Source organism: Lepidochelys kempii, chromosome 9 (genome assembly GCF_965140265.1).
Source record: "Lepidochelys kempii isolate rLepKem1 chromosome 9, rLepKem1.hap2, whole genome shotgun sequence".
In the NCBI taxonomy this organism is placed as follows: domain Eukaryota; kingdom Metazoa; phylum Chordata; order Testudines; family Cheloniidae; genus Lepidochelys; species Lepidochelys kempii.
In genome coordinates, this window is record NC_133264.1 from 7,672,051 (window position 1) to 7,694,425 (window position 22,375).

The 22,375-nt window shown below is 46.6% G+C and overlaps 1 protein-coding gene across 2 annotated transcripts in view; it reads right to left on the reverse strand.

The window, feature by feature from the left end:
• The window catches only part of RNPEPL1 (arginyl aminopeptidase like 1), a 31,880-nt gene extending 12,411 nt beyond the window's left edge, over window positions 1–19,469 (reverse strand). For both annotated transcript variants that reach the window (XM_073359177.1, XM_073359176.1), the window contains exons 1-5: window positions 18,543–19,469; window positions 7,904–8,044; window positions 7,127–7,278; window positions 4,741–4,857; window positions 2,706–2,941 (exon numbers count right to left, since the gene is read on the reverse strand). In XM_073359177.1, coding sequence (XP_073215278.1) covers window positions 2,706–2,941; window positions 4,741–4,857; window positions 7,127–7,278; window positions 7,904–8,044; window positions 18,543–19,304 — 1,408 coding nt within the window. In that variant the 5' untranslated portion in view covers window positions 19,305–19,469. The remainder of the gene's footprint in view (window positions 1–2,705; window positions 2,942–4,740; window positions 4,858–7,126; window positions 7,279–7,903; window positions 8,045–18,542) is intronic.
• Between the last annotated feature and the right edge of the window lie 2,906 nt (window positions 19,470–22,375).

Here is a 22,375-nt window from a genome sequence, read left to right on the forward strand (position 1 = left end):
AGTTCTAAAGGAAGGAGAGGAGAAGAGACTGAAACCAGCAAGAGTCTTCCTCTACCCCTCAGAGATAGAGATGGGTATTGGAAACGAATAATTTGAACTATTCAGACAGATTGTCTTTCACCAATGTAACTGTGACCACTCAGAAAAGAACCTCAGCATTACTGTGCTCTGTTCAATGCATAATGGCAGTCCAACAAGGGAACAAAAGGTTACAATGGAATCCAAAGGACACTGACAAATATTATAATGAATGCCTTTTTGTAAACTGCTGGCATCCCTTCTCCTAGAGCTCTATTCTGGTAGACCTACCTCAAAAAAAAAAAAAAAAAGTCAAGATATAGGAGACCAGGAAGGGACATCAAAATTGATTATAGGCATGGCAAGGCTGCTAGGAAAGACTGAATAAAAAGGGACTGTTTAGTTCAGAGAGGAAACATACGAGGGGATAGGATACTCGTACACAGAATAATGACCAGAAGAGAAGGTAAATTGGGCACTCCTGCTTACCCTCTCTCCTAAAGGGTAGGCAAGGGAAAGCCGGTCAAATTGAAGATAGGGATGTAAATACCGTTTTAAAAGTCAACCATTTAAACAATTAAAAATATTTCATTTAAATGGTTAACCGATTAAGTGGCTAGGGCCAATCCTGCCGGCCAGTGCAGCTGGGGCTGGTGCAGGGCCGGCGGGCCGGCCAGCGCTGGGGTTAACAGTTAAGGCAGATTAACCAGTAAGACTAATGCTTACCGGTTAACCAGTAAACATTTTACATCCCTAATTGAAAGACGACAAATTAAGAAATGATTAAATGAAACACTATTTTAAAACACACAACACATAATTGACCTGTGAAATTCACTGTCACAAGGTAGCACGAAAGCCAAGGGCTTAGCGGGATAAAAAAAAAAATATTGATTTTTTTTGGACAGTGAGACCAACCTGAGTTAGATTTGATAGGCTAACTTACGGGATATAAACCCTCATACTTCAGGGCATTAGCCAGCCACTGACTGAGGGACAATTAGGAAGAAACTTCACCATGGGCAGGTTATCCCATAAGTAATTACAAGTTTTTTTACTTTCCTCTGAAGCATCTGTCACTAGCCACGGTCAGGCAGAGTTTACAGAGAGACCGCTGGCCTGATCCAATACAACAATTCCTTCTACTGCATGTAAATCTCTTTGAGATCTTTGGCTGAAGCACAAATAGGAACACCAGTTTTATGGTATCCAGTGTGACATCAGCCCAAAGCAGGGTGGATAAAAAAATCAATGATTTAAAAAAAAAAAATTGGATTTTTTTTTATTTAAATTGGATTTTTGAGGGGAAAAACCTATCTCAAGATAGTCTTAATTAAGAAACATTATAGCTCAAAGATATCTCACCATGGAATGGGGATTATAAATTCCAATTCTATAGTATAAGACAATATATTTGTGTAATGTTTAAGAAACGTTTTCTAAATGAGTTCCAATAGTTCATGGATTAGGGACCCAATCTTGTGGAGTTCCAGGGGCTTCTGTATAGATTATTTAGGTGAATCTTTCTCTCTACCCAATGGGACCCAGTGCTCAGTCTAGAAGATCCCATCAGAGATGCTTAGTTTTGCAGTTCTCAAACTGTGGATTTGTGTCTCCAGAGGTAACATGCTTGTTAACAGCAAAAATGTTTTAAAATAAATAAATAATATATAGAGGTGAGAAATAACAGACCTCAACTCTATTGTCCCTCTGCAAATTTGTGTACACAAAGTCAATCCCTTAACTCTCTCTAAAAGTGCAAAGTTTCAAAAAGTTCAATGAATAGAAGATTGTTGGGGGCAGAATAGATCTGGACAAGGAGAAGAAGTCTGGAGATAAATGTGAGAAGCAAGGGACATAGGCTTGTTTTGTTAAAATATTATATGTTTGCTGTTGAAGGAAAAAAATCCAGAATACTTAACGTTGTTGTTCTAGTTAAATAAAACAATTTAAATGTCTGTCTGGTGATGTTCTCCTCCTAATACATCATGACAAGAAAATCCTCCAAATATTAATGATTAACCTGTTGATTTGGAGATAGTTCACCTCCCAAAGACTTCATAGCTATCTGCTTCAATTACCTTTGGTAAATGAAATAACCAAACAATCATTCATTTTCTGATATATCTGTAAAACTAATCTGAAAAGTTTTCAAAATAAATCACTGTTTAAAAGTGTATAGTGTGTACCTTCTAAAAATGAAACCCACATCTATCTCAGAGTTGTGAAGAATATATATTAAGGTTATAACAACCAACAAGAATGCACTTTTATGTAGAAAACCATGATTAAATCGAGCCTTCCAGACTAGTGATTTAAATAATGATTTAAATCAAATCCACCCTGGCCCAAAGCAAATCAAACCAAAGAGATTCAGAATTAAGGGTGCTACGCTCATCTAATCCACTGTGGGGTATGCTCACGAACAGTAAGAAAAAGAACCAGAAGCATTAACAGCAATGTTCTAGTTGTTTTATGACACTATTGAGCTCCCATCACTAATATTTTATATTAGAACTTCAAAATCCCAATTCTCAGCTCCAAGTGGTTAAAAGTCAAATCTTTGCATGCCTCCTTCCTCTTATTTTACTCAAAGCTCAAATATTCCTTAACCCTCTTCCCATGAGCTGGGAGAAGTACAGCATTAATCACACATGTCAAACAAAAAAAAATCGCAACATGTATACCATAGGTCTCGGTGGTGATCCGGCGCTGTGCATATGTGGCCAGCCCCTCGCTCAGCCACATCTCCTCCCACGTGGCGTTGGTGACTGCATTGCCAAACCAGCTGTGGGCAATCTCATGAATGACGTCGATGATGAGGAAATCATCACTCTCCAGAATGGAAGAAATTATGAAGGTCAGGCATGGGTTCTCCATAGCAACAATGGGGAAGGATGGAGGAAGAAAAACAATATCATACCTGGAACGGAGGGAGACAGAAAGAGAGAAGCCAGAGGAGCCAAATTACTTTAATTTATCCAAGCTTACACGGAAGTTTTGTTGAAGGAAAGCTTACTTGAGGGCTAATGGGTTTTCCCCATTTCACCTCCTAACTCATTACTTGAGCCCTCTAGTCAATGCATTCCAGGTCAGACTGCAGCAACCCGCCAATCTCCCCCACCAAGTGATCAGCACTGGCCCATGATCAGAGAGCACTGCAATCAGCTTTGGTGGGTAGGAAAACTTTCCTCCTGCCTATTCTTAACAAAGAAATACAAAAGCCCTGTGCATATAGCTTACTCCAAGAACAAAAGCAATTCCCTGAAAACTGACAGACTGATAGTACCAAGGCTTCGAATCAAAGTCAGACTGAACTCCAACAATCAGTTATAGGGGGTACAGGACCCACCCCTGCAAAGTGCTGAGCACCATCAACTCCCACTTCAGTAGGAGATGAGCGCATTTAGTATCTCACGGAAGGCTCTTCACACCTTGCAAGATTGGGCTCCAAGCACAGTATTGACTCTTACACTTGGCTAGGTGAGGTTCAAGCCCACCTTGTCCCAAGGACATAAAACAAAAGTAAAAAGAAAGGGTTGAAATGAAGGAAACAGGGAGAGAGTTCTGGCTTAGTCCGTAGAGGAAGGAAAGCTGCATCACAAAGTGCCATGGCACCTCTGAAGGACTTCACCACTCCACAGGAAAGACCCAGTGTCCAGAAAGCTCCGGTCCTCAACACTGCCCACCCAGATGATCACGAGTACAAATACCAAACGATGAGAGACAAATGGATTCTCCAAAGCAAAAATGAAAGAGGGAGATTGGGGGATTGCTGTTCTTGTTTTGAATAAATGAAGTTTCCTTCCTCCATATTCTTCCTTTTTGCGATATTCTGAATTTCAGAGATTGATCATCTAACCATAGCATGAACCACTCCCCCTCACAAGTGGAATGCGGTGAAAGTTGAAGTACAGACATTTTCCACTTTAACAAAAACGAATGTCGGCAAATACAGAAGGAACTTTTATCATCTGCCTTCACGTTGTTACACAGGCTACACAAATCCAGAGGAAGATAATGTAGCAAAATATACAAACGGTTTAAATACTGCAGGATGACACATGAAGTCAAGTGGGACTTGGCAAACATTAGAAAAATAATTTCTCAACTCGGCTGAAAATTCCAAAGTCTCCTGGGAAATATGATATAAAGAATTATATTGATTGCTCACAAAAGAAAAAAAATAAACCACTGAGAGGTCAGCATGTCATTTAGAACTGGTTAAGCCCAGTTCGTTCAGATTGTCTGCAGCTTCCTGGAAGGTACTGAACTTTGCTCTTGTGCCACATCCTTTAAGCTTTTGCTGAAGGTCAATTCTAGCCAGCTGAGCTTCACTTTTTATTTTAATATCTTGTAGTATTTTATTGTGCAGAACTTATATACTGCTCAATACATGTTCTATAAGTGTACTGAATAGATAAGGTGTGTTATTAAAGACTTTATTTTATATGTATGCTGTGTTTATAGATTTTCTTGTAATTTTCTTTTGAAAAACTAAACTGAAAAACAAGTTTGTGTGTTTGATCCTCTGCATTGACCTCCATCAAAAGCAGGTCCACCGCTGAACCGAGACTCTGCAGTCAATTATTAACTCCACACCATACACTCCTGAGATGCTTATCAGGCCTGCCAGATAGAACTCCATCATGTACGTCCATTTTCTACATTGCTTTACTATATTCCTGTCATGAGTATCCAGAAGAATTCTATTGAACTCACCTTCCCCATATGTAGGGGCCATAAAGGCTCTCTGCAGCACTCAGCCAACTCTCCACCATGCCAGACAGCTTGCTGATGGCTGTTGGCAACAGACAAGGTTCTGCCCACACCCTACTCCTGCAACAAAGCAGAAAATTGGAGCTAATAATTCAAACAGAATTAATTCCCTCTCCAAAAGAATAAAACCTTATCTTTCCACCACACTTTTATTTCATATCTGTATTCCAGTAGTGAATAGAGAGGTCTCAGGTCAGGATCAGGGCCCTTCTGTGCTAAGCACTGCATGGACTCACAGGGAAAGATGGTCGCTGCCCCAAAGATCTTACAATTTATTAAGACTCAAGTAGATGTACCCATCACAAGGAACACGGAAGCTTAGATGACGGCAAGTAATAAACACATACAAATTAGGGCTGTCACACAATTAAAAAAATTAATCACGCTGTTAAACAGTAATAGAATACCATTTATTTAAATATTTTTGGATGTTTTCTACATTTTCAAATATATTGATTTCAATTACAGAATACAAAGTGTACAGTGCTCACTTTATATTTATTTTTGATTACAAATATTTGTACTGTAAAAAACAAAAGAAAATGTATTTTTCAGTTCCAGCATTACAAGTACTGGAGTGCTCTCTCTTTATCATGAAAGTTGAATTTACAAATGTAGAATTATGTTAAAAAAAACAACCTGCATTCAAAAACAAAACAATGTAAAACTTTAGAGCCTACAAGTCCACTCAGTCCCCAGTTCAGCCAATCGCGAAGACAAACAAGTTTGTTCACATTTGCAGGAGATAATGCTGCCTGCTTCTTGTTTACAATGTCACATGAAAGTGAGAACAGGTGTTCACATGGCACTGTTGTAGCCAGCATCACAAGATATTTACGTGCCAAATGCCCTGAAGATTCATATGTCCCTTCATGCTTCAACCACCATTCCAGAGGACATGGATCCATGCTGATGACGGGTTCTGCTCAATAACGATCCAAAGTAGTGCGGACCAACACATGCTCATTTTCTTCATCTGAGTCAGATGCCACCAGCAGAAGGTTGATTTCCTTTTTTGGTGGTTTGGGTTCTGTAGCTTCCACAGCAGAGTGTTGCTCTTTTAAGACTTCTGAATGCAAGCTCCACACCTCATCCCTCTCAGATTTTGGAAAGCACTTCAGATTCTTAAACCTTGGGTCAAGTGCTGTAACTATCTTTAGAAATCTCACATTGGTACTTTCTTTGCGTTTTGTCAGATCTGCAGTGAAAGTGTTCTTAAAACAAACAACATGTGCTGGGTCATCACCTGAGACTGCTGTAACAGGAAATATATGGCAGAATGCAGGTAAAACAGAGCAGGAGACATACAATTCTCCCCCAAGGAGTTCAGTCATAAATTTAATTAACACATTATTTTTTTAAATGAGCATCATCAGCATGGAAGCATGTCCTCTGGAATGGTAGCCAAAGCATGAAGGTGCATACGAATGTTTAGCATATCTGGCATGTAAATATCTTGCAATGTCAGCTACAAAAATTGCCATGCGAACGCCTGTTCTCACTTTCAGGTGACATCGTAAATAAGAAGCGGGCAGCATTATGTCTCATAAATGTGAACAAACTTGTCTGTCTTCGCAATTGGCTGAACAAGAAGTAGGACTGAGTGGACTTGAAGGCTCTAAAATGTTACATAATTGCACTCAAAAACAAAACAATGTAACAAAAAAATCTACATTTGTAACTTGCACTTTCATAATAAAGAGATTGCACTTCAGTACTTGTATGAGGTGAACTGTAAAATGCTATTTCTTTTATCATTTTTAGAGTGCAAATATTTGTAATAAAAAATAATATAAAGTGAGCACTGTACACTTTGTATATTCTGTGTTGTAACTGAATCAATACATTTGAAAATGTATAAAAACATCCAAAATATTTAACACATTTCAATTGGTATTCTATTGCTTAACAGGGAGATTAAAACTGTGATTAATTGTGATTAACTTTTTTAATTAGGATTTAATTGTTTTGAGTTAATCGCGTGAGTTAACGGCGATTAATCGACAGCCCTAATACAAATAAATAACAGCAATAATGTGTTATTATATGATCACAGTGCTTAGGAGCCCCAGTCTTGGACGGGACCCCAGTGTGTAGGCACTGTACAAACCCAGGACAAAAAGACCGTCCGAAGAGCTCACACAATCCAATTCTGTGGAGTTTCTTATACCCAAGTAAACCTCCTGCTCTCTGAAGGGTCACAGCTCTCACTCCCAGATGGTAGCACGATATGCAGCATTAACCCTTACCCACACTATTGCCCTACCCCCCAACACAGCTTTATATGGACACAAGGAATAAAGTAGAAGCAGCTCGCTGCCAATCTCACCTGCGGCCAATGTCTGCAGATACAAGGTCCCCTGCCACCAGAGCCACGAGGTAGGCAGGAACTGGATATTCCATATAAAACTGGTATATGCCCTCCTGCTCCAAGTAGGTACTTTGGGTGGCACTCATCAACACCTGGATACCCGCAGGGGCCTGAAACATCAACACACATCTACTTAAGCTACAGACAACACACATCTACTCAACAGGCTGAGATGATTGGGGCCAAGGGGCCAGACTCGCAGGTCTTACTTTTCCTGGAAGGATGTAATTTAATAGATGGGAAAACATTTTATATAGAGAGAAAGAGACAGAGCAAGGTCAGATCTTTGTTTTTGTTTTTAATCTGGATAAGCTGTCTGAAGTGACCACGACTAACCCTATTACAGAATGTACATGTGGCAATTGGTGTTCCAGGAGCGCTCACATACCAAGGGGCTCCATCCACACAAGAGATCACATTACCTGGTACAGCTTTTTCAGAACTGTGCACTGCCTAGTCATCACTGGGGAGGGTTACCCCTCAAAAACCATTGCTGGAAGTTACCACCCAATCTAATTCCTCTTTCATAATATGCACTGCAGAACAAATGGTCCCAGAGGACCCTGGCTATTGGAATGCAAGGCCTGGGAGTTGCTTCAAAATGGCTATGCTGGTTCCATTCAGGGAGGACCCAAAGTCTCATGTCTGCTACCAGATCACCATTTCTTCTCTCTCATTAGCTGTCACTGTAGCACTGTGTTGTTCCTACCCAAGATAGCCACTGGAGTTACCCACCTTGACTGTAGCTGAATAGGTGCATTTCACTGCTGGTGTGTCAAAGCAGGGAAAGAAGGACCGATTACACACTGAATGACCCTGGGTGAAGACAAACGGCTTGGCTTTGCCACACGTTAGCTCTGGATCCAGCCACCAGATCTGTTGGAATGTCAGATGGAGCAGAGGTGAGAAAAAGAAACAAAATTGATACACGGGGCAGAGGAGCTGAAATTAACAGGTATGCTGAAAGAATCAAAGGGAGTTAGTGATTCTCCATTCATACTCCTGGAGTAATGCATATTTCCACTTCCAATAATTTCAGCCGCCATACATTTGCCATGGCTATCCAAACAGAGTAATTTTCTTTCACTATCTGGCTACGTAGCGCAGTGCACAGCAAACCATAACCCCACTCAGCTCAAGCCCTGCAATAACTGGAAATATGGATTTTCTTGTGGAGTAATCACCTGCCAAACCAGAAAAAAACTCTCTCCTTGAGTAAAATGTAGTACTGATGTTAAAAAATAAGAACATATGGGGTCAGTAGTGCAAGCCTCCAAAAGCAGGTTAAAACAGTGTAAATATAATTACAGGGTGATAAGTATTAGCCAATATGGATTTGTCAAGAACAAATTGTGCATAACTGGTTGAAAAACCATACTCAAAGAATAGTTATCAATAGTTTGCTGTCAAATTGGGGGATATATCTAGTGTGATGCAGCAGGGGTCTGTCCTAAGTCTGGTACTATTGAATATTTTCATCAATGATTAGGATAATGGTGTGGCGGGTACGCTTATAAAATTTGTGGATGACACCACGTTGGGAAGGATTGCAAGTGCTTTGGAGGACAGGATTAGAATTCAAAATGACCTTCGTAGACTGAAGAACTGAAAATCTGAAATCAACACGATGAAATTCAACAAAGACAAGTGCAGTACTACACTTAGGTAGGAAAAAGCAAATGCACAACCACAAACGGAGAATAACTGGCTAGGCAGCAGTACTTCAGAAAAGGATCTGATGGTTAGGGTTGGTCTACACTTACCGGAGAGGATCAATGCTGCAGTGGCTGATGCATCGGCAGTCGATTTAGCAGGTCTAGACCTGCTAAATCGACCGCCGATCGCTCTCCCATTGACTCCTGTACTCCACCTGATCGAGATGAGTAAGGGGAGTTGACAGGTAAGCGTCTCCCGTCGACATTGCGTGGTGTGGACCGCACAGTAATTAGATCTAAGCTATGTCGATTTGAGTTACGCTATTCACGTAACTCAAATTGCGTAGCTTTGATCGACTTTTCCCTTTAGTGTAGAGAAGGCTTCACAGTGGATCACAAACTGAATACAAGTCAACGTGATGCAGTTGCAAAAAAAACTAATATTCTGGGATGTATTAACAGGAATATCACATATATGACATGGGAAGCAACTGCTCCACTCTACTCGGCACTGGTGAGGCCTCAGTTGGAATACTGTGTCCAGTTTTGGGCACTGCACTTAAAGAAAAATATACACAAATGGGAGAGAGACCAGAGGAGAGCAACCAACATTTTAAAAGATTTAGAAAATCTGACCTAAGAGGAAAGGTTAAAAAATCTGGGCATGTTTAATCTGGAGAAAAGACAATGGAAAAGGACCTGTTAATAGTTTTCAAATCTGTTAAGGGCTGTCATAAAGAGAAAGGTGGTCAATTCTTCTTCACATCCACTGAACGTAGGACAAGTAGTAATGGGCTTAATCTGCAGCAAGAGAAATTTAGACTAGATATTAGAAAAAACTTTCTAACTAGAAGGACAGTTAAACACTGGAATAGGTTACCAAGGGAGGTTGTGGAATCCCTGTCAATACAGGTTTTTAAGAGCAGCTTGAACAAACACTTGTCAGCGATGGTCTAGGTATACTTGGTCCTGCACAGAGGGATGGACTAGACACTCTTTCAAGGTCCCTTCCAATCCTACATTTCTATGATTTTATGACCACTGGTCCGCAAAACCACCACCATTGAAATGCAGCCATCTCCGGGGAAACATGGGCAGCAGCCAAACAGAGGGGTACACAGCATACACATCACATTCAAAGAGTAGAAAATTTTGGCCAATGGCACGGACACAATGCCCTTTTTTTTTGTTTTAAACAGAATGGGCAACAGGATCTTTAGTATCCAGCAAAGCAATCGGCACCGGTTTCTTCTGTCTCACCTGGAATACCCCCATTGCATGCAGGCAGGCTAAGAACCGCATGGAAAGAGAGAAGCTCTTCTGTTGCTTCACATTAGCCTCAGGATTATTACTACTGAGTCACATCGGGGAACTCAGTTCCAACCAGAATATAAAGGGATAGTCCTGTCTCTTTGGGCCACTGTAAACAGACCAGTTACTAATTCCAGGCTATGCTGCTACAGGTGCTGGATAGAACCTGAGCTAATGTAGCCTGGGAGGCACAGGCTGGGGAAGGTATAGAGGGGAGTACAGGGAATTAGGGGGAGCAAGCAGGACCTTTTATATATTTTTTTAAATTGGTTTAAATTCTTAGCATTTTCTAAATGTTCTAAAAGAAAGAACTTACAACACAGATGAAATCCTCCCTGTCTCCATTATCCACATCCCCGAACCAGGGGAAACACACATGCCTCTGATGGACTTCTAAGGTCTGCAAAAAAGATGCCTGACTCTGGTGCACCTCATAAGCTCTGTTGAAGCGGAGCTCCCCTCCTATAGGCCGTACACACCAACATGATTTATACTAACAGCTCAGTAAAAAAAACACAAACACACCACCACCAAGGAAAGTCCCAAATAAAAAATACATTTAAAAAAGAACTACAGCTGGATGCGTGTTTCAGTGGCCTCCACTTAATGGCCAAGAATTCATATTACATTTTCTTTAAAAAAATAAAAAATTGTGAAAGGATCTAGTCCATTCTTCACTGCCACATAACTCTTCATCATTCATTAGATACCCCCTTCCAACTTGTAGCCCTCTCTCAACTTTAGATTTGCACTAATATATGCAAAGGTAAAACCAACCAATTAATAAATTATAAAATCCTATTTCCTTTTCAAGGATCCATCTCCAATATTCTGTAACATGAACACACTACAACATTACTCAGCACAACATATTAGCTGCAACATAGTTAACAATAAAAAAGTATAAACTTGCAATATCTCATACGGTTACATAAACCGACATCATCTTACAATCAACACATATCCTACAACAACAGACCATTCCAATCCTGTTCAGAAGAATATCCCGTCTACCCCACCATCACATCCCCCTATGCTGCACGGTGTTACTGAGGGGTGGCTCAACTAACCCCACAAACAGCCATGTCCCGGCTTGTGTTGCCGCCTGCCCCTGAGATTGGAAAAAACCTCACTCTTCCCCATAGCCACTTCACACATGCTCCTTCCCTTACCACCCAGTCGTGGCTTCCCCGAGAGACATTTCCAGGTGTGTGAAATACCCAGCCACCCCTACCTTAGAGAAACAGGGGGATGGCTGCTTTGCCCAATTCCCTTCACTGGAGTGACCAGATGTCCCGATTTTATAGGGAGAGTCCCAATTTTTGGGTCTTTTTCTTATATAGGCTCCTACTACCCTCCACCCCCAGCCCGATTTTTCACACTTGCGGCCTGGTCACCATACCCTCCACTGAAAGAAAGGGGGTTTCCCACAGTCTGGCTCTCTCTCTCCACGTGGACGGAAGAGAAGTGGGGTACGGACACTGCATCTCAAGCAAGCAGCACAAAGCTTCATAGTTTACTGAACCAGATAAGAGTTTATATTTATTGGTCGTGCGCCCCAAAGGCAGATAGCTGAGCTTTCTGCAGCTTTGAAACCTACAGCTGATACTGTATTTATTAGTGGTCAAGCCACCGAAAAACCACCAGTGTGCCAGTTTCTCGGCAGGGTCGGCATTCAGACCTGTGGTGAGGAATGGGCTGCTCCATCTGAAACATGAATCTCAGATCTATAGGAAGCAATTGAACTGCCCATCTGAAATACAGAGGACTTGGGTAAAAGAGAGCCACACCTGGGGACCAGGGAGTGAAGTGTCACTCAGGGATGTAGATTTCAGAGTAACAGCCGTGTTAGTCTGTATTCGCAAAAAGAAAAGGAGTACTTGTGGCACCTTAGAGACTAACCAATTTATTTGAGCATAAGCTTTCGTGAGCTACAGCTCACTTCATCGGATGCATACCGTGGAAACTGCAGCAGACTTTATATATACACAGAGAATATGAAACAATACCTCCTCCCACCCCACTGTCCTGCTGGTAATAGCTTATCTAAAGTGATCATCAGGTGGGCCACTTTAGATAAGCTATTACCAGCAGGACAGTGGGGTGGGAGGAGGTATTGTTTCATATTCTCTGTGTATATATAAAGTCTGCTGCAGTTTCCACGGTATGCATCCGATGAAGTGAGCTGTAGCTCACGAAAGCTTATGCTCAAATAAATTGGTTAGTCTCTAAGGTGCCACAAGTACTCCTTTTCTTTTTTCAGGGATGTAGGAAGAACTAGGAAACTGAAATGGTACAGAGGTCAGCTGTCTGAACACAGGTTGACTTGTGTGCTGTATCACAGGGAGGAGGAAATACTAACAAGTTTTATAACCTGAAATGCAAACCTTGGCTTGTCCCATTGTCATGGAAAGAAAACAACAGTGGATGACAACATAGTAAATGACAAGTCAGAGACATGTCACAGCTGGAGAGGTGAAGTAGAATTTGCTTTCCCCGGAATGGCACAAAGAAAATTTTTTTGCGGAACATCTCTAGTCCTGAAAGGTTGGGGCTGAATTCCCCCTCACTTCAACACACTTCACTACTGTATGCAGTCCACACACCACTAGGGTAGTGCTGAGCTTAACACGCGCTTGCTCCTGGAGCGTGAAGGTGGCATACAGATCATAGTTCCCTAACAGAACACAGCCCCAGAAAGGAACTGGAATGCTCTGTGAAAGGCAGATTTAATCTCCCAGCTGTCCCCTAAGAGCCATCCACCATAAAACTATATTGGCTCCTGCCAGATCTGCATGAGGAATAATGGACAGCTGAACACAGACAGCTAAAGCCAAATAAATAAATGCAACACAATTCCATAGAATCATAGAATATTCCATGTTTCAATCAGATATTTCTAGCCTCTCATGCTACCTTACTGCTGATACCTCTATGCTGGATTGAAACATTATTTAATAACCCCACCCACAAATGTACTAGGGGCCTCAGAGGAAACAGTCCCTGCCCCGCAAAAAATCATCTTAAAAAGATCTTGCAAAGACTGAAAAGATCCAGAGAAGGGCAATGAAGATGGTTTTAAGTCTAGGTAGGACTTCTATGAGAGAGAAGTCTCAAAATCTACAGTTATTTAGCCTGCAAAGAGAAGAGAGTTTGTGAGGAGTTTACTAATGTATTGACAATTATAAAGAGTGAAAACAAATCACTCTGAACACAGCCTCACCTGTACTCATAGTGTAGAGCTACACTAAAAACAATAATAAACAATGGCACCACATTCCCACCACTCAATTGCTCTGGTGCCAATAAGACGGAAAAAGTGTAAGTGACACCATATGCTCAGACATGATGGGGCTGAGGAGCAGATGTTAACTGAAGGCATAATTTGGCTTGCAGAGTATTTATGACAATGTGCAAGTCAGAAAACACAATGTGGCTTTGAGATTGTGAAGCAAAAGCGAGACCACTCCCTGCTGCCAACAATATCCTTAGGACAACAGGCTTTGTATAACTCTATTTCAACAGAATCAGTCAATGCAATCAGAAAGAGAGCAAAAAGGCTGCAAGAAAAAAGCCCCAGGAGAAAGAATAGCTGCCTCACACACCAGAGTCAGAGACCTCCTGGACTATGACCAGGGAGACTGGCTGGATCCCCTGACACTCGCTCAGCGCATGGGGCTCTCCAGGCCTCATACTCCCCGGCGCATACTTCAGGAAATGTGGGCCGCTTTGCTGCCCACTGCTTGGGTTTTCCTCGACCAGGTCCTGTGAGAAGGCACACCCCACCCACCCTCCACCCCAGGCCCTCTGGACCTTTTCATTGGGCCCCCACCCTTTTACCGTGAGTCGGCAACACAAGTTGCAGCCAGTTCGGTTCCAGACCACGCCAAAGAAACATCTGTACATGCTCATGCTCCGCACCCTTCACGTCCTCACCCTCACGTCCCGCCCTGACACGAGGTGGCGGGACATCCTGCCACCTCTGGAGAGTGAGGAACCCCCGTGAGCCAGCCTATATTCCACCCTGATCCCGAGGCCCGCTGGGGGCATCAGCTGGCAGCTCCTTCATGGAGCCGTGAGCACGGGTGTGTACTTGGCACAGTTCACTCCCCTCCCAGACACCTGCCCCTTTTGCGGCGTGAGGGAGACCCTGGCGCATGTATATCTGGAGTGCACCAGGTTGCAGCCCCTATTCCAGCTCCTTTTGGATATATTATTACGGTTTTGGTTGCACTTTTCCCCCGACCTGTTCATCTACGCACTCCCTATACATGGCCCCACAAAGTCATGGGACCTCCTTGTCAACCTCCTCCTAGCCCTGGCCAAAATGGCCATCTACAAAACCAGGGAGAGGAGGTTGGCCGACGGGGTTTCTTGCGACCGTGGGACCTATTTCCGTTCCTCAGCCCGTTCACACATCCGGGCAGAGTTCCTCTGAGCGGCATCCTCTGGCTCCCTTGACACCTTTAAGGAGCAGTGAGCACTCTCTGGGGTTCTCTGCTCGGTGTGCCTGTCAGGTTCCCTTCGTTTAACCCTTTAACTTCTCTCCCGTTCCTGTTATCTCCTTGGTTGTCCCCCGCAATTATTTGGAATCCCGGACCTGTGGATCCTCCCCTTAGGCTGGGAGAAGGTCCTTTAGCAGTACTTCCTGGATCTCAATAGGACTCAATCCAGGAAAGGCCAAACCAATGATGATGGGACTGGAGAATCCAGATGAGGGTCTGGACACAGCATCTATGCATTTGTCATCTGCAGACTAAATTATTGCAATACATTGTATCCAAGTGTAAAAGCAGAAGCTCATGCAGAACAAGGCAGCCCACATAAGCAGGATGAGACAATAAGAGAACATCACCCAAGGTTTCAGTGCACTTCTAATGCCAACAGTCTTGGCTCAGGATGCAACTACGTCTGAGACCATCCATGACCCAAGACAATTCTGCCTGTGGCATAAGGCAGCTGGCAAAATCCAGCAGCAAGATAAAACATTCTCAGTCCAGATGACTAGACTGTGGAATCAGCTCCCAGAACCAGCACGTAGATCTAATTTACCTTTTCAGTACTTCGAAGCTACCGTGAGGAGCTCTACAAGAACAACCAAGACAGAATATATATACTGTTGTAGAGTTTCTGGGGTGACAGCCAGAGATACTCTTTTCTTACTTGTAAGCTAAGCAAATTTGATCTGGAGTTGTGGGGCCAATTTTTACTGCCACTTCTCAGGACAGAACTGCACCTGAAATATCAGCACATTTAGACCAAAAGGAATCATCATTTTAAGTAGCAAATAGCATATACAATTCACTGCCACGGCTGAGTCAAATTTTTAAGTGGCTGGATAATTTTAGACCACCGAGGGGTTTTGCAGTTTTATAATCTATAATAAGACCTAGATACCAGTGTTCACAGTGCTTTAGAAATGCTTTGTGATTAGGTAATTTTATGCCCTATTGCCTGTCATTGTCATGAGAGAATCCCCATTCTCACCGCCTGCTACCACATGCAGCAAATGTGCAATTGGCCAAGTGCATTCTGGAGGTTTTTCTTCCATACCATCAGGCATCAAGCAACATCAGTGGCAGGACAATGAAACTGATCTGATCGTATCAACATGGCAAATCTCATGGGAACCCTTATCTTAGGGACTGCCAATTTCATGACATGGTGAGCAGTGGTAATCTGATACAAGCCTACCAGACAATCTGGGCTTGACAGAGACAGCGATCACAGCCACTAGAAAATAATTTCTTTGTGTTCTGAATTTTAACCACTTTCTCAAGTGGCAACATGGCTGTTTATTTTCTGGCATGCTCTAAATCAGGCAGAGAGATGGCTCTTCATGGGACATTTCCAGGATGATCATCATTCCTGACCCGGTAGCTGGGGACTTAATGAGAAAAGTCTGTAGAGCACCCCAGCTAAAGACTCTAAAGTCAAGATTACAGAGACTGCATGTGAAGCACTATAGAAAGAGGAATACAGAGAGGAAGGTCCAGTGGTCAGGGTGCTAATCTGAGACCCAGGTTCAATACCCAGCTCTGACATAGGCTTCCTGCGTGAACTTGAGCAAGTCACCTAGTCTCTCTGTGCCTCCATTCCCCTTCTGTCCAAAAGGTATAATAGCACTGCTCTACCTCAGTGCAGGTTGTGAGGTGCACAAGTACTATAGAAATGAATGGGGACCCGATAAGTACCTAAAATAGAGAGAGAGAGAGAGAGAAATCTGGTAAATCACTTCTACCTGGAAATCTGTTCTTTTCACAAGCGTGTGACACCTACTCTTTGTTGTCTACTAGATTATTTTGCCACAAACTGATTTTTTCTGGTTTTCTCCCCCCTTAGGTTTTCTGTTTGAATCATGTTCAGCAATTAAAACAATTACACTAGATGCAGCACATGATACTAAACAAACAAGCTGAGATAGGTAAGGGTAAGTCACATCAGATAAAATGAGCGCGTCCATCGCATTAGACTATAAAAGTTTTGCGAGTCTCCCAAAAGCCTCGAGACCTTATTACATTTTGCAAAGGAACGTAGGCAGGCCAAGTGAGCATAGTACCTTCGTATTACAGCCAAATACAAAGAAAATGGATATTGTACTTTTCAGCTAGAGAGCGCTGAATTTAACTTAATTTAATGAAGTCCAGTGGTTGCTTAGATATGTTTGTTTCCATCATCCCTTGGAATTTCAATATCAGTTGGGTATTGACTGAAAGCTCAGGGTCCAACTGGTTACAGAGAACTGTGGGAATCAAAATGAGCAGCAAAATTTGTAAAGATCTCTCTTTACTGCAGGAAAAAGTCCCATGCAGATTAGCCAGTCAGGGGCCACCACTAGGCGGGCCTGTTGAGCATACTGTGTTATAATCCAATTAAACACTGCCACAGCCATACACATCCAATAGAATGTCTTCCCAAAATACTGGTACACTGTTATTCATGCCTGAATTGTGTATTAAATGCAAGCATAACAATTCCAGCTCCCTGTGATCGTTTACCAAAATGTAACTGGCTACATAAAGCCTAATTTTTGCAAACATTTGGCAAAAGTCCACTGTATTCTGGCTTACTAGCAGATACCCGACCTGCTCAGAAGCATTCTCAATGAGGCAGAAAAGGAAAGGAACCGAGGCCGGGTCCACATTACAGACATAGCTGGCATAGACAAGGGTGCTATGAGGTGTGATTTGTGACCAAACACATGTGCCAGCAAAAGCCCTTAGTGTAGACGCAGTTATACTTGCAAAACTGCAGCTGGGGCTTAAAATAAGATATACCCACAACAAGCAAGGAGTGCTTTGGCAGTACAGATACCAATACGGCTATATGGGCAAAGCATTCTAGTGTAGACCTGTCTGAGCGTACACCACTTGCCAACAATTATGTTCAATTTAAAGGCGTAACTCAGCTGCTTATGCCCATAGTGGCAATGAACAGGGGTATCAACTTTTGAGAGCCATAGAAAGAGCAAGTGGCTCAGTTAGTGCACGTGTTGTAAAAAGCCTTGGCACCCATCACAGGTTGGTGCTTCAGAAGAAGGCACTGAAACTTGTTTATTCAGTGTCACATCCTGAGGTATGCCCCTGTTGAGCGAAGAGAGATGTCAAACACTGAATCAGAAGGAGCAAGCTGAGTAGGAAGGGGAAAGCTGCTGTTTACACACAGACCATCTGGTAATCAGAAAAAATGGCAGGATAACGTAGCAGTGAAATTCTGATTTTCTCTAATGCCAGCCCACACGCACACACCAACTTAACAGATAGTGAATTATAGGTCAAAAACGAAAAAATAATAATATGAAAATAAGTAACCTCATGATATTACATACGGTAGTCACCCCCTCGTTCCTACAACCCCACTTTGTCTGCTGTCATCTCTCCCTGGGTCAAGCTGTGGCTCATCTAACCTAGACTGTAAGTGCCTCAGACGAGCACTGTGTCTTCTGTGTCTTCGTAGGTGTCTGAAGAGCTACCCACTCGGAGGAGGATATATGGATAACGATACGGTGTACTGCCAATATGGGAAACCAGATCCACTGCCACTCCCATGTAATCAAACCACCTACCGCTACCATCCACAAAAACAAATGCTTCGAAATGACGGGCACAGTCCTTTTGGCTGGGCCCAGACAAAAGCCCAGGAGAAAGCCCACAAAACCCCAAAGCACAGCCTGGCAGTGAAGACTATTTCAAGCCACACCTTCTGCTCTACCCTGGCAAAAGGAGAGAGAAATCGCGGCCTAGGTCTCTGTACGTCTGGGAAGATAGCAGAGGGCACAGACTCGACCTCCCACCAGGCTCCCACCTGGCCGCTGGTATTTTTGCTGCCTGTCCGGGTACCCAGACACCCCCTCGACGGGGGAACAAACAGTCGAGCGAAGCTGGCAGGGGCTCGGAAAGGCTACTTACGGCCGGGCCGTCGGCGGTGGTGTAGCGGATGATGATCTGGAAGGGCTGGTGAGGCTGCAGGGCAGCGGGCAGGGAGATGGTGAGGGAGGAGCCGTAGTCGGTGAAGGGGTCTACCCTGAAGACCAGAGGGCAGGGGGCGGCGGAGGGGTCGGGGAAGCTGGGGAAGGGCGGGGGCGGCGGGGCGGGGGCAGGGGGCAAGTCAGGCGAGGGGCACGGCAGGGGGCTGGGCGGGAGGTCAGCGGGCTGGGCCCGGGCCCCGGGGCCAGGGGCCGGCCCGGGGGTGGCAGGCGCGGAGAGGGGGGTGGAGGCGGTGGAAGGGGCGGACAGGGAGGGCGAGGAGCCCGTGGAGGGGTCGGGCAGGAGCGGGGTGAGGGCACAGGCGGGGCCGCAGGGCGGGAGCGGGTCGGGCGGCGGGGGGCCCGCGGGGAAGGCGAAGGCGCAGGGCCCCTCCCCGGCCGGGGCGCGGCGGTAGCCGGCCGAGAGGACGCGCAGGGCCGGGTGCGTGTCCAGCACCAGGGCCCGGGGCCGGGCCCGCAGGCCGCAGAGCTCCAGCACCAGGCAGCCCGCCAGCGCCCGGGCCGCGGGCCGCAGCTCCAGCCCCAGGTGCAGGTGGCGGAGGCGGAAGAGCTGCGAGCTCGAGGCCGAGGCCACGTCCGGCGGGGGCTCGGGCGGGGGCGGCGGCGGCGGGGCCGGCGGCGCCTCGGGCCCGGGCGGGGGCCCCTTGCGGCAGCAGCACAGGCCGGGCGGAGCCGGAGCCGCCATGGAGCGGCGCAGGCGGAGGCGGCGGCGGCGGCCGCTATGTGAAATCCATGGGCGGGCGGCCCCGCGACCGAGGGCACCGGGGGGAGGAGAGCCGCGCAGGCCCCGCTCGGCACCGGCCCGCGGGAGCGCCGGACCCGGCCAGCAGCACGGAGAAGGGGCGGGACGGCGGCCGCCAGGGGGCGCCGGGGACGGACATCCCGGCCGCGGCCGCCAGGGGGCGCCGGCGGGCGCGAGCGATCGGCGGGGCGCGGCCGCCAGGGGGCGCCCGGGAAGGGACCGTGCCGGGAGCCAGGGGATCGTAGCGCGGGTACGCCCCCTGCTGGAGCCCCGCGGGGGGCGCTAGGCCGATGCTTGGCTCCCCAAGGACCCCGCTGCAGGGGGCACCACCAGCCCCTGGCATGGCTGGGAGGGTTGGAGTCTGCTGCTGGGCTACTGGGGGCAGCCCACGCCGGCGTCCACCTGCCACCCAGACCGCCCTCCTCCAGGGGCACAGCCCACGCCCGGCGTCCACCTGCCACCCAGACCCCCCCTCCTCCAGGGGCACAGCCCACGCCCGGCGTCCACCTGCCACCCAGACCCCCCTCCTGCAGGGGCACAGCCCACGCCCGGCGTCCACCTGCCACCCAGACCCCCCTCCTCCAGGGGCACAGCCCACGCCCGGCGTCCACCTGCCACCCAGACCCCCCTCCTCCAGGGGCACAGCCCACGCCCGGCGTCCACCTGCCACCCAGACCCCCCTCCTCCAGGGGCACAGCCCACGCCCGGCGTCCACCTGCCACCCAGACCCCCCTCCTCCAGGGGCACAGCCCACGCCCGGCGTCCACCCATAGCACAGATGCCCCCCTCCACCTGGGAACAGCCCGGACCCTGTGTCCATCCGCCACACTGATGTCCCCCACCCATGACACAGACACCCCCTCCTGCAGGGAATGGCCCTGAGCCAGTGTCCATCCACAACACAATTGTCCCCCTCCTCTAGATGGGCAGCCCGGACCCATTGTCCACCCGTGACACAGACGCCCCCCTCCTCCAGGGGGACTGCTGTGATCTGATGTCCACCTGCCACACAGATGCTCCCTCCCTGCAGGGAACAGCCCTGACCCAGTGTCCCCCCGTGACACAGACACCCCCTCCTACAGGAGCCAGCCCAGACATTGCCTCCACCAGCTACACAGATATCCCTCCCTCCTCCAGGAGGGCTGCCCAGACCCCTTAATCTGCCCAGAGCCTACTGTCTCCCAGAGAGGAATTTACGCTGCTGGGGTCAGTAGGACACAAACCCAAGTGACAGCAATGCTACCCTGGCCCCTGCCCACGGTCCCCTGAGGATGACGACAAGGCCTCTCTGATTCTGTCCTTCTTCACACCCGCTCTGCCCTGCGGTCTGTTAACTATTGCACAGACAATCACGCTGCGCCCCGTCCCAGCTCTCCCAGTCCCCAGTTCAAACTGCCCTTCCCAACTGTTCACATTCAAACATCCCCATTCCCAACTGTCACCTCCCCAAAACCCCATTCAAATGTCCTCTGCAACAACTGCCAGTCAGACCATCACTCCCCACAACCAAACCTCAACTGTCACGGTCCCAGCTGCCCTAAATCAGCCCTAAAATCCCATCTGTTGCTCCCAGCCATCGTTCCCTTTTCAAATTCCCTTCCAAAAGACCCTTTCTTACCAGCCATTTCTCATTCTCCCTCCCAGGTGCCCCAACTCCCCATGGCTCAGCTCCCTCTCTCAAGTTCACTCCACGCGGCAAATTCAAACTCTTAGGCCTGGTCTGCACTAAAAAGTTAAGTCGGCCCAGCTGTGTCACTCAGGAGGGTGAAAAATCCACAGCCCTGAGCAATGTATCTATACCCACCTAACCCCTGCTGTGGAAATGCTAGGCTGATGGAAGAATTCTTCTGTAGACCTAGCTACCGCCTCTTGGGGTGGTGGATTACCTATGCCGCTGGGAGAACCCCTCTCATTGGTGTAGGTAGACAACAGCAGCACAGCTGTAGCCTTCCAAGTGTAGACAAGCCATCACTCTCCCATGACCTGTCACTCCAAACTAATGCAGATCCACAGGTCCATATAAACTGCTACTTCCTGACTAGCTGTTCACACCTGCCTAGTTCCAACTGTCCCAGTTCAAACACCCCACCCCATCCTACTCCAAACTGCCACCACTACCAGGCCCAGTTCCACTTGTCCCTACCAGCGCTCCTTCTGGTCTGTTTGGGTGTGTAGTAGGACAGCGCTCCAGTTCAAACCCTATGGTCGCAGCAGCATTGGCAAGGAGGTGGGAGGCTGGCATGGTAGCGCCAGGGCAGAATACTGGGAGCCGATGCAGTGCTCGACCTTGGGTACTTTCTCTGGTAGGGGATGCATAGGGCCTGGCCCTAGGTTCTGCAGCAGCAGGAGGAGGAGGAGATGGAGCCTTCTCAAGAATGGTGCCTCGAGCAGCACTCACTGAACTCCATAAAGGGTGCACCTGTGTGCAGCTTCTCGGACATCCAGCCACTGCCCACTTGGAATTGTTACAGGCCCCCCTGGAACCTTTGATCTCATCGCCCCAAACCGTCCAGTTGCAAGTTCAGAGCCTTTGTCTTGCCAGGGTACAATAAAATTGCTGATCTCCACTGCTCTCTTCCTAGCCCCTCCACCCCCATGGCTTCCTTGAAGTTAAGTAAGGGACAGTTTTGCCAGGGTGCTTGCAGCACAGATAGAAATGTAGCTACCCTCTCCTCCCAATCACAGTGATAAGTGTCCATCACTTGCTCGAGCCTGCAGACCGCCCTGGATTAAGAAAACAGGCCCTGTTTAATTTTCAAAATCTGATCACCCTCTGTGCTGTGGCTATGATGGGAACTTGTCACCTTTGATGTATGTATGTGTGTGGGGCAGAGGGGGTGGGGAGAAGTTACACTTCTTTCTCGTCACTTATCCCCTGCAGCAATGTTGCAGAGTGGAGACGGGATGGACAGTCAGCTTCGGTTAGCACCAACAGCACCTTATGCATAACAAATGTCCCAGACCCCAATTCTGAAGCCTTCATGTCCCCCATAACTTGCTTTCTGATTACAAGG